Genomic DNA, 13,648 nt, shown 5'->3' on the forward strand with positions numbered 1-13,648 from the left:
TTAGTGTGTTTTCTGCACGCGAAACATAAACATAAACATAATTTTATTCTATATATAAAATATTTCATAATTCCCTATATTCTTCATAAATTTATAATTTAGTATTTATATTTATATTTTTAGAAATTTAGTCCTCTACTTTTCATATTTCAATTTTTACATCCAACTGTTAATACTATTAAAATTATTTTAAATTCAGGTTTATTATAATGTCATTTTTAGTTATATTACTACCAACTATTTTTTTATTTTAAAATGTCACACCATCAAATTTAATAAAAAAATTAAAAATTAAACTTTATCTAATTTCAAAATTTCACACCATCAAATATGAAAAGTAGAAGAACTAAATAAAATACAAGGACTAATTTACAAATTTGTACAGAGTACGGTAACCTATCACATATTTTAACCACTTTATCTAATTTCTTATTACAATTTTTTTAACGATAAAAAAAAGATAGAGACTACAAATATTCCTCGCATCTTACTAAGTTTTTTTTTTATTAAATATTAATTTCATGAAAAATGTTTTTTTTTCGTTTGTCAAAATTATTATCTCGTACGGACAAAAATACGACTGTTGACGGCGTCGTCGAAGCCAACGTAGCGGCATTGAACGACGTTGACGGAATGGATCGTCATCGTGGTCAGCGAACCGGAGTCTGCCGGAGTTTGATTTGTCGTCCGGCGGTACGAAGCAAACCATTTGTTTTGCATGTAACGGTTTTTTCTCCAAGGAGGAAGGGACAATCCTTTGCTCTTCAACGATCTTTTCGCTGCATCACTCATGGCCCTCACGATCTTTTTCAATTCCTCGCTTTTTCCAACGAAAACTTTAGGGCAATACTGCAACAACCTCGAGTACTCGCCGGTCGGCATCGCGATCTCAAACTCAGAGGCAAAATCGAGGTTAACGAAGTACCTGTTTTGCCTCGACGATGACACCGATCGCATCACGTCAATGAACTCGTAGTTCCCCGCCGTTATGCCTCCCGAGGAACTCCATTTCGTTTTGCAGATCGCCGCGTCGTAACCTGCTTCGCGAAGGTAAGCCATTACTTTACGCTTAAAAACAGCTTTATCCATTTTGAAAACGGACACCATTTCCTTTGCTTCCAAAACGCGATCCACGAGCAGATTCCTATAACAATCCCTATCGTTAACAGCGTTTGACCTGACGATGATCTCCAACAACGCCGTATTGTCATAATTCGAATCGACGCAATCGGCGTCGGAGATGTAAGTAGTACTACCATTACCGCCACCAGTCTCATCAGTACCATAGTGGTTATCTTCCAGGAAACTATCAACGAGTTCAGAGAGGCAAGGAGAGTCATCTCCAGCTACGGCGTCGGAGCCAGAGTGTTCGCTTCCGCTACTAAAGTAACCAGCGCCGACGAGTTGAGCTTTGACTCTGTCGTCAAGCGGGTCAGTAACTCGTTTTACTCTTCTAGCCATTAAAAGTTTTAAAAATGACGTCGTCTTGTAAGGGTTTGGGTTTTAGTATGGATTTAGTTTATCTGAGGATGAGGTGCTTAAATTATAGTATTTTGGGGATTAAAAGTGGAATATTCCAATTAAGTTTTTGGCAGCAGTTAGGGTTTAAATTGAATGAATTTACTGACCCCAAAAAAGAGAGGATATACTTATACCCTTTTATATTCGGCTTTTAGGTTCTAAATGTACTATAGCATATTCAACAGTACCTAAGGTTTATTCGAGTTGTTGGCTGACATTGCTTGATTTGATTTCAACCTTTTTATTATTATTATTTGAGTTGAGTTGAGTTGTTTTAATTTTAATGTGTTTATTTATTCCTTTTAGATATTATATTTCTTAATTGAATGACTGGAATAAATTGATGGTTACATAAAATATTACTCGAAATATCTAATGTTTGATATATTGGTTTGTCGTGGTCATATTGAGTTTTGATTTGGGTTTCAATTAAATTTAAAATTGAATCAAGCCAAATTACTAAATAAGATTAAAAGTTCTTTAAATGTTGTTTTCTCTATTTATAAGACTTTAACTCAAAATTTTATATAAAAATAAATTTAAAATATATAATACATCAAATAAACTAAAAATATTGAAATAACTGTTTCTCAACAAAGTGAAAATATATTTTAAAAAGTCATTATATTTAACAAACAAATGCCTCTAAAATAATAGTAAAATTGGCAATAAAACAAAAATTATATAATATCTAAATAATAACAATAAAATAATAGGAATATAACAGCGAAATAACAAAAAAAACATAATTTATATGAGTTGAGCTAAAAATCCTACTCAAAGTTTAAAATATAAAAAAATAACCTAATTTTTTTATCTAAATATGAGTTTATACTTTTGGAATAGACCTTCATATAGAATCAAATCTACTTGGAACAAAAAATAAAGATGAATGCGATGTCAACCACTGCAAAAGGCATAAAATTGTATATGATTTCCTCGAATTTAAACATTACTATTTTATCTTAGCTTTGTTGTAGACTGGGTCAAGTCAGTTTCACTGGCCCAAATTATATTTTGGATCCGAGCTAGGATCCTGAAGCCTCGGCCCAGTTTATAATTTCATATGCCTCACCAAACTATCTGACTAATCTGGCTAGAGGCGGACATAGAGATGCTCTCAACTTACTCGAATTTCCAAGCTTAGTTATTCGGGTTATCTAATCAATTAAATTAGAGATTTAAGAAGCTGACAAGATTAATCTAACCCGTTAATCAATGCTAAGAAATCTATAATCAAACCTGTTATACCAAAAGATTAATAAAATTGAATTCTAATCGTCAAGCATAATTAAAATTGAGATTTTTCAAGAAAATGACTGCTGACCATTTGACAGATGACGCAGACATATTGTAAATGGTTAGGCAATCCAACAAACTTAGACTTCTTTTTGTTTGGCTTTTAATGCTAGTGGGGTGCAGTTGGGGGAAAATATGGTGCCAACTTCACTGGTATGCTGTTTGGTTCAGCAGGTTAGTCCAGTGAGAAGGCATCTCCACCACGCTGGTCAGCTGAAAATTAGTTGGAAATTTCAACAGTAATGGAGATTTCAGCTGTTGGTATTTTTAACAGACAAAAATACCCTTACTCTTCTGCCTCCAATATTTTACCCTCTTTCCATAGGCTATGCAGCAAAATATTACAAGTATTAGGGCCACAACCATTTCTCATCATCTCATTTACAATAGCATTTGCTTCAAATAACTTCCCTTTACAACAGTAACCGTGCAGTAAAGTGCTAAACTCATTCGGCAAGCAACCTTTCTTAGGCATTTTATCAAACAACTCTCGGGAAAGCATTTAGAGACTAGCAAATACTAACAATATTTAGAAGCACAATAATAAAATGTATTTATCACCCAATGCCGGGGTAGGATCGCATTCACTCACTGCAGCTTTTTCTTCTATCTTCTCTTTTCTACATTCAAAAAATTTTGCAACAAAAATTAGAAGATATATGCTTCAAATAGGAAAGGTCAAAGGAACTGCATGGTGTTTCTGCATCAGAAATAAGTGGGGTACTTGGCAAAAATTAGTGGTGAGTAATGATAATAAAGAAGGTTGTAAACTTTTAAATTTGTAAAATCTAATAAATAATTTAACTATAAAAAATTAAAAATAATTATCATTTTATCTAATAAATAATTTAAATTGATTATATAATTCATTAAAATATTAGAAGATACATTTTAATATTTTATTAAATGAATTTATAAATTCACATATTTTAATAATTTTAAAAAATTAAAATAATTTTAAAAAATTCTATTATATATCAATTCTAATATGATGTCCTTAATAGTAATTTTTTATTCTCACATCATCGCTACAGCTGCGTTTGAATCCAAACACACACTCCACCATTATTTCTAATCTCACCGCTACAATATCCAATCTCACCGCTACAGTAACTAATCTCACCGCCACCGCTGTTTTTAACCTCACCGGAGGTAAACACACCGCCCATCCAAACTAGCCCTTAAGTAAACATGTACGGATCTAAGTAAGGGAGCGAAATTTTTAAATTCAAATGACCTTTTTTTTTAACGCAAAAAGATGTAAATTCTTTTCGGATGCTTTTTTTTCTTATCAAATAAATTAATTTAATATTTATAAAAAGCATGAATGATTTAACTGTAAAAAAATTAAAAGAAAAAAAATTAAACTATAGAAAATTAAATATTTCTTTCCACTAAGTTAAAAAGAATAACTAATACTATACTAAAAATTTCATAAATATCATTATAATTCCAAAAATTAAATTAAAAAGACTTAGCCTTAGTATTATTTCTCAACACTAGACATCCTACATTGCACCCTCTATTTTTCCATAAGATCGAACTCATCAATGATAGAATATGTTAAAATTCTCGAGCTATCTCTTTTTCGATGTATGCCACCAAGTAAGTTGAAAGAAAATTATCTTTCATTGTATTGCGAAGCCTTGTCTTCACAACTTTTATGGCTGAAAATGCTTATTCGGTTGTTGCAGTAGACACGATAAGAGTTAGTACAAGACGAACAATTCTATCAAGAAGATGATAAATAATTAACTTCTTTGTCTTAGCTAGCACTTGTCTTCACAATTTTTATGGCTGAAAATGTTTATTCGGTTGTTGCAGTAGACACGATAAGAGTTAGCACAAGACAAATAATTCTATCAAGAAGATGATAAATAATTAACTTCTTTGTCTTAGCTAGCACTTGACATAACTCGACAATTGTAGAAGCTTTCTGCAACTCCGTGCTTTGATCAACATCAAGTTAAAAATGCTCCAATTGAATCTTCATGTGTAGCTTTTCTTGCTCCATAAAATCATTTCGATAAAAATCATTCATAAGCTTGCAGATATCTTCCATCCGGAAAGCTTTGTAATTATCGTATGGATCCAAAGCAAAGATAAGAACAACTCCACTACCTTATCATTAAAGCGAGAATTCATTTCTATTAGCCATGAATCAATACCCAGCAATGAATATATCAAACCGATAGTGATGCTTAATTGTGAGGTTATTTCTCTGGATGTGAGACCGACCTCGACCAGCTTTGTACAGAGCACTTAAATTAGGGACTTCTATTTTATGAACTTTGCAAAATAACTTCAATTTCTCAAACAAAGGATCCCACATAGGTTCTCTTAATTTTTGGAGAAGCGCTTTAGTAGATAACATCAGTTGCATCGCGTTTAGTACATCTTACGATTTATACTGCAATGCTTGACACAGATCATCAGTGATTTCAAGCATCTCAATCATGAAATGCAAGATGAAAACAAATTCAACGGATGTCATTGCATCTTATATTCTATCAGCTTCATTCCTTTTAGTAAGGTTGTTGGACATGATGATATATTGTAATACAACATAGACGGAATCGAACATTTTCATCAATCTATTGACAGAAGCTAAATGAGATCCTCATTAGGTATTGCCTAGACATTGGAGAGTATCGACTTGATTTTTTCCTTTGCCAGTTTTTAAGCTCACCACTGTCAATCAACTCCACGATATAAGATGCCTCAATGTCTCTTAATTGATCATGTCGCTTTCTTGGAGAAGCAACCAAATTGATTATACCAGTCAAGTATGAAAAAAATTGACAAATATAAATAACCTCATTGGATACAACTACTAGAGTTAATTGGAGACGATGAGCGAGACAATGAACATAGTATGTAAACAGACACTTTTTAGCAAATAACGCTTGCAAGCCATTCCATTTTCCACGCATATTACTTGCACCATCATATCTTTGACCACGAATATCATCTACATTAAGGCAATGATGTAAAAGAACTTCATAGGTTGCCTTCTCCAAAGCTAACGATGTGGTGTCCTTCATATGAACCAAATCAAAGAATTGTTCACGTATAAAACTTTCTTTGTCAACAAACTGCAATATGATTGCCATTTGTTTTTTCTATGACTCATCACGAGCTTTATACACTATAATGCAAAACTTTGAATCTCCAATCTCTTCCCGAATGAATCCCTGGATTTTACTCCCCAAAATAGAAATAATGTCCTTCTGAACAGTCGAACTGACATATTATGCATTTTGAGGGGAATTTTTTAAGACAATTGCCCACACATCTTTATTATAAGAAGTCAGGAGTTTTATTAGTTTAAGAAAGTTACCTCGATTTCTTGAATCTTGTGCTTCATCGTGTCCCCTAAAGGCACAACATTGAAATACAAGCCACTTGACAACATCTATTGACACCTTGAGCTATAGTCGATTCCTTGCAACTTGTTCAGAATTTTGTTTCGCAATAATTCTCTCAATATTTTTTAATGAATTCTGAAGATCGATATATTTTTTCATTGCATTCTTATTTAAAGAATTTGTATCCTTACCCACATGAGTAACAAAATGACATTAGATCCTTCATCGACCTTATTCCATAATCGAAATCCTTGGCTGGTAAAAGTATTTCCATGACGCCCAAATGACTTGTTGAAAAGAACACAAGGAAGGCAATATGAGACAATATTACTTGGTGAAAATTTGAGTCAATCCGAGAATAACTTGTACCAAGATGGGAGAAATTAACATACATTCTTGTCAATATACTAAGGAGATGTTGGAGCCTCACTTGGAGGAAATCGGGTGATAACACCAAACTTATTGTAAGCTCGACGGATTTCATCCTATTGATTTGGAGGGTAATCCCAAATAGATTTTCGAAGTCCCAGATCATGCTCCAAAGAAGATGGATCAAACTCCTTTGTTTCGACTTTCGACACCTTATAAGAATGTTTAGGATCTTGAGAAGACCCGATATCTCATTCAGGAGCTTGGGAAGACTTGATATCTCATTCAAGATCTTGAGATTGAGAAGATCTGATATCTCGTTCAGGAGCTTGGGAAGATCTGATATTTGATTTTTCTCCACTAATAACAAAAGGTTGAGAAACCGATTGATCATTAGTGCTTTTTGAACCCTTGAAAAAAATATTCAATCTTGTTGTTGACCATAATTTAATCGAAAAACCTGAAGACTGTAATAATATATTAAACAACAACATAATAGGAAAAAAAATAAGTCGAATAAATAAAGAACATAATTTATGCAAAAAATTATAGAGAGGTCTTTTGCGTAAGGAACCAAGAGGAAGATAATTTGTATTTTTTACTTTGCGCTCTCAGTTTCGGTATCAAGCTCCTTTCTTTTTGTCTCAGCAATGTCAGCGCCTTACCAGAGGAAGATAATTCCTTAGCAAGACATACAAATCAACATACAAGAAAATCAATAACCTAATATGTATGGGTATGGGCTAGATCAATTAATTTTGAAATTTGACTTTAAAGTCCATGTTGAGCCTTTAAGTTTAGTTTTTCAAGGTCCATCATACATTAATATTTGATTATTATTAAGTTATATAATTAAAAACCGAAGATACTCTGTTATTATAAAAATAACATTATAGCTTAAGGGGGCGAATTGTATGAAGTACAATTTGACCAAAGAGGCAAATGTTATACAATATAGACACCAAATCTAAAATAAATGATAATTTATATATAACATTTAAAATCTGAAAATTCTAAAGGGAGTGACCGCCCTTCAGGCCCCCCTGCATCCATGCCTGTGTCTCGGGGCACAATTTGTAAGTATTACTCTCACATGGTCTTTCTTTTATCTCCATTTTCACTTCTTTCTTACTATTTTAGGCTCTTGCTTTTTTCTTTTGTTTGTTTGTTTTATGAAACTTTGGTACTAACTTAAATATTAGAGAACATATGTTTATCTTGTAAGAACCAAGGACGGACCATAATGGTGGCCAGGGGGACAAATTTTTTAAAAACTTCAATTTTCCTTAGAAAAATTTCAATAAAATTTAATTAGGCTCCCAATTTTTTTTAAAAAATTCTGATCAAACTCTTAAAATTTTTAAAATTTTAATTAAATCCTCTAAACTTAATTAAAAGATTCGTCGCGGGTAATAACATAAAAAGCATTCGACCCCCTATTATCTTTGGTTACCAATCTAAATTATATTGTGAAGTTATTAACAAAAACTGAGTAACTTACCCAATTCGGCAAATTTTAAGCAAATTTCAAGCTAAAAGTTTGGTCCTGCTGCTAAATTTTAACAGTTAAGAGTGATAGTGTGAGGACAACTCGATTTGATTCGAAAAAATTAAATTTTTTTCGAATTTTGAGTTAATCAAATCGAGTTATTTAAGTAAACTTGAATAAGTAATTTAAGTTTTGAGTCAAGTTGAATTTTACAATTTGAATAACAGATTAATGTAAATACCACTTTGGTCCCTGTCAATTTTGAAAATAAGCAAATTGGTCTCTCTCAACAAAAATTACAAAAAAAATTCAAAATAATTTTTAAAATTCTAAAATTTATATTTTAAAAATATTATAAAAATTTCTAAAATAATAATTTTGGGACCTAAATAAGTTAAACAATGATTCAAGTTTATCATACTAAAGTATATTTTTTTATCATTTTTCTTTGAAAAAGTTTTTAAATATATATGGCTTCAAATTTATATGATCTAACATCGAATTAGTTATACTGTAACAATATTTTAATTTGACATGTTTAATTTTTTAATTTAACTCGAACGATTTCACTTGATTCGACTCGACTCAAATTTTATTTCACTCGACTCAAATCGAAAAAATTCCAAATCAAGTTAGAATGATAAAATAGAACTCGTCCACTCAATTAACTTGAAATTTTTTTACTCGATTTGATCAAATGCTCACCCCTAAAGAGTGGTTTAAACATGGTTAATTGATTAACTATGATATAATGATAAATTTAGTCCTTAATATTTACATTTTCTATCAATTTGACTCTTATTCGTATTTTGAGTTAAATTTAGCTAAGAACCTGTTAAAAATAGTTAAATTGGTTTTCTTTAACGAAAATACTGACTAAAATATTTAATGATGTTGACGTGATAACTTGCTAGGTAAATCACATGCATTTCATTATGATATAACATTATTTATCCTATATGCCACATTAGCAAATAATTTAAATTTTATAAAAATATTAAAAAAAACTCAAAAGTAAAAAAGAAATTCATAAAAATTCATAAAAAATACCACGAAGTACACGTGAATTGTCATGCGACTACCATATTTAAAATTTTAACATTTTTGTCAGTAATTGTGTAAAAAAAATTAATTCAACTCTTTAAAGAAAAATAATAATCAATTTTAACTCTTTTTAAAAAGTTAAAGTCAAATTTAACTAAAATAATTAAAGGTTAAATTAGACATTATGTAATTAATTAATTAATTAAAAAATTAAAAAGGTCAATGTCAAACCAGAGATCTGTGACGGTGAACTCATTGGGGAACTTATCAAAACTCCTCTCCCGCGTATTAGTGTTTTATAAATATACACACATTTAAAATATTCCAATATGGCGGTTTACTCTTCGTGTCGCCGCCGCTAGTTTTAACAATTTCTGGTTTTGGACCAAGCACCGACCACCGCTTTTAACCCAAAAGAAATATATATATTTTAAATTAAACAATTAAATATTATAATACTTTCTTAATCACTTAATTAAGCTAATAAATCATTTTTAAATTACCCTAAAGCAACAAAAGCACTCCACCACTAACCCATCATTACATTCGAATAAAAATGAACACCAAATCACGCAACAAACACAAGACTTGCTTATCAGTATAAAATTAATATTTATAAAATAATTTCTCAATCATTTGATTTTGTCCTTTTTAATCATCAGTTGTTAAATAACTAATGGTTAGCTTTTAAATTTGACATAATAGTAACTTTAATATTCAACATTTATACATTGTGTTAATTTAGTATTGATTTTAAAAAATATATGACCGTTAACATTTACAAATTGTATAATTTAGTTTGCTTTATAGTTTTTCTTTTCTTCATGATTTAAAAAAGTTAAAAAAATGAATTTATTGGTTAAATTTAATTGAAAATATACCAAATAAAAATACCTAAAAATTTAAGATAATAATTTTTATATTTTTCTAAAATTAACCCTTAATGTCACAAAGAAAAGCAAAACTACAAAAAAAGAGACTAAATTTTTTAGAATCAATATTAAATTGATGCAATGTATAAATGTTGAGGGTTAAAGTTGCTAATATGCCAATATTAAAAGTTACCAAGTTATTTTTTGTTACTAGTTTAATGACTAGTGATCAAGAAAGACAAAATCTTGAGTGAGTATTTTGTAATTTTTCATAGAGTGACAAAAAAATAATTTATTGATAATTGACCGACTATGATATAGTTTACACAAATTTTTGATAATATTTTATATTTAGTTAATTAACATAAAAAATATAAAATTAATAGATTTATCATGAAATTAACCTTTCAAATTACATGTCATTTTCATATTATCATCTTTTACCTTTTTTTGTGGGGTTTGATTTGTCGTATTAAACTGGTTTAGGGTGAGTTTAGATGGACGATGTATTTATCTGTGGTTAGTGTAAAAACAGCGGTGGCGGTGAAATTAGACAAAAAAATAAGCTAAACACACCGCACCACACCCAATCACCCATCCAAACCCACCTTTAATTTATTAAACCCATGTCATGTCAGTTACTAGACAAGAAACAGAACATCCGGAATTAAAGTAATAATGTCAATAATTTTTTTGACAAATTTAATTATTGTTAAGATAAAATAAATTTATGGAATATAGTAAAAGAAAAAAAAAGGTAGTGGTCAGTGATGATCTAACAAGCTGGCCTGCACTGCCTGTTGAATTGGAACCAATTGATATATATAATTACATGTAATTAATTTTGTTCGGAAGAAAGTTGTATTTAAGTAAAACATTTTCAACAATGATAATTTCGTGATGATCTCTTAAATATTTTAGCTTTTTGATTAGATAAATGTAGAGGTAGTTTGAGTAAGTTGAGCATTTTATTATTAAAAAATCAAATAAAATTAAGTTTTAACAGAATTAATATTTACAATATTATTAAAATTATTTATAGTTGAATTTGAAACAAGAAAAATCACTTGGAGAATGATAAAAACTTTAAAATTCTTACTCGTATCTTTAAATAGTTAATGCTAATTTTATTGAAATTTGATTTGAATTTATTTGGACTAAATTATGCTTAAAAGTGCAGAAGGATTGTGGTTGAAGAGCATGATGAAAATTCATGACTTTGAAGAGTGTAAGGCATGGATCAAATCCATGACTTCTAGGATATCAATCTAGATGTGATACCACTTGGAGCTAGTCCAAATTGATGCACTATCACTTGAGTAGCTAATGCAATTGATGCAATACCTTCTCATCCGGTGTAAATCTGGGGTGAGTAAATTCGTTTTGATTCAAAAAATTTAAATTTTGAATTAAATAATTTGAGTTATTTAGATCAACTCGAAAAAAATTAAAATTTTCGGTTTAACTCGAATATGAATTACACAATTCGAGTTATTTAAAAATTTGAATAAGAAAAGACAAAAACTACATCGTTTTGATAAATGTTCATCTTTTCTAAAGTTAAGTCAAAAGGCAAAACTACGTCATTTTAATAAATGTTTACCCATCAACCTTATGTAGTTAAATAATCTTATATTTTGTCTACTAGTTAAATAAATGATCCATGTAAACACAACATTGAGCATAAATAAGAGGATTCGTTAACTTGACTCGATTCGAAAAAAAATCAAATTGAGTTCGGTTGCTAAAATAAGATTCATCAACTCGAAATCTTTTTACTCGATTCAAGTCGACTCAATCGAATGTGATGCATATACAGTAAAATACTAAAATTTTAAGAGTGCATTGGTAGTATTAAAAAAATAATAAACTCAAATTATTAGTATGAGACGATATAATGTAGAATCATGTTTAAAAGTATTTGTTTAATTTGAGGGTTTTGATTTGTAAATGGTTACGGCAAGTGACAGTGTTGGGATTGGATGTAAACATATTAAAGTATCAACTTTTGGACCTTTTGCGAAATTTTAAAAAGATTCTGTGCACATGCATTATATTATATTTATTACTCTTTGCCATCCAATAAGGAGAAAGTTCGGTTTGCATTTTCATTTACTATGAAATTTCATCATTAAAATATACAAATATGGCAGAAATAACATAAGGCGTTTTGTTTTATTGGCTTGATTCATGTGAATTTACTTTCTGGTGTCAAATGATTGGATTTTCCCATACAATTATAAAATGTATACCATAAATTGTCAATTTATTTGTAGTAAAAGATAATGGTGCAGTCTATTTTGAATAAGAATCAAATATACCGTACAATGAACCAATGTCATTTATGCAACCATCTATAGGATTCAACATTTAATTTTTGGTCGTTCATTTTTTTTAAATTATTTCACTCCTTTATATTAAATGTATAAAAGATTGAGCATTTAATTCTCGGTTGTTGAGGAAATTTGAGGGTTCATATTTAAATTTTTATCACCTCAAATTTTATTAAATTTTAAAATTAAACGAGTAAATTTAAATTATTTTCACAAATTATAATAAATAAAATCCACCAAAAACACCTTCAACAAAATTTTGAAAAATGGTGGCAAAGGAATTAAAAATATTAAATGCAGAATCAGGATATGATTGGACGTTGGGGGCGTACGCCAGTGGTCAGCCATGCAACACAGACACGTAAGTTTGATTTTTTGACCATTTTTCAAATTTTTCAAAAGCATGTAATTAATTCTTATATATATAATTTTAGTTAAATTGCCTCACGTTTTCTTTTTCCATTATTTTTCTTCAAAGAAGAACGAAATCTCTTGTACATATGTTTTTCAGTATTTTATTGTTTAAAGGGTGCTATAAATTTAATTCATATTTATATAATATTAAGATAAATAGTATAGTTTAATTGCTATATTATGAAGTTCAATTTTGTGTTTCAACATTTTATTTCAATTATTTTTGGATAAAATATAGAAGAATCGATACAATTCACCCAACATTTTGTTAATGTAAATCACATGGTTTACTATAAAAAAAATTTCAGAATTTAGAATAAAAGAAAATAATATTTAATGTATCATTGATGCATGAGTTTCATATATTGTCAATGCACGATATTTCATTATTAGTGAAATAATAATAATGAAATCCTTATAAATAATATTAATAATTTTATTTAAAATTAAAATCGAAAATTATATAATCATAAATCATAAACTCAAAAAAATATGTTATAATTTAATAAAATTATTAATATTTATTTATAAATCATAGATTATTTTTGTATTTAACACTTAAACGAAGCGCGATACTATTATTCAATCACAATGCATAAAGCTCGAATAAAATATTATACTTAAATTTAATACAGAATTTAATATTAAAAAAAAGTCGGCAAGTTAAGATCCAGTACATCATATCGAAACTAATATTGAAAAAAATATTAAATTTTCGGTATTCCTTTTTCAGATAAGAGTCAAGTTTCAGCTTTGATGCATATGCATATATTGAAGATCATTAATGACAGAAAATTTCATATTGATTTCCCTGTTTTCCAGTCAAAAAGGGATTTGGGTGTATACTTGAAACATCATTTAATGAGAGCAATGAGGCAAGATCACGAGGGTTGGCAAAAATGGCCTGCTCGCCGGGTCACCCATGGAATATTTCTTCTC

The 13,648-nt window shown here is 29.5% G+C and overlaps 1 protein-coding gene across 1 annotated transcript; it reads right to left on the reverse strand.

Annotated features, from left to right (window-relative positions):
* Window positions 1–329: 329 nt before the first annotated feature.
* Window positions 330–1,676, reverse strand: LOC121219402 (uncharacterized). The gene has a single exon (XM_041097499.1). The coding sequence runs from the start codon at window positions 1,459–1,461 to the stop codon at window positions 556–558; it is 906 nt and encodes a 301-aa protein (XP_040953433.1). The 5' UTR covers window positions 1,462–1,676; the 3' UTR covers window positions 330–555.
* Between the last annotated feature and the right edge of the window lie 11,972 nt (window positions 1,677–13,648).

Source organism: Gossypium hirsutum, chromosome D07 (genome assembly GCF_007990345.1).
Source record: "Gossypium hirsutum isolate 1008001.06 chromosome D07, Gossypium_hirsutum_v2.1, whole genome shotgun sequence".
In the NCBI taxonomy this organism is placed as follows: domain Eukaryota; kingdom Viridiplantae; phylum Streptophyta; class Magnoliopsida; order Malvales; family Malvaceae; genus Gossypium; species Gossypium hirsutum.

Bases quoted from the DNA above. Each gene is read 5' to 3' on its own strand.
- LOC121219402 (XM_041097499.1), bottom strand. From the start codon at position 1,461: ATGGCTAGAAGAGTAAAACGAGTTACTGACCCGCTTGACGACAGAGTC.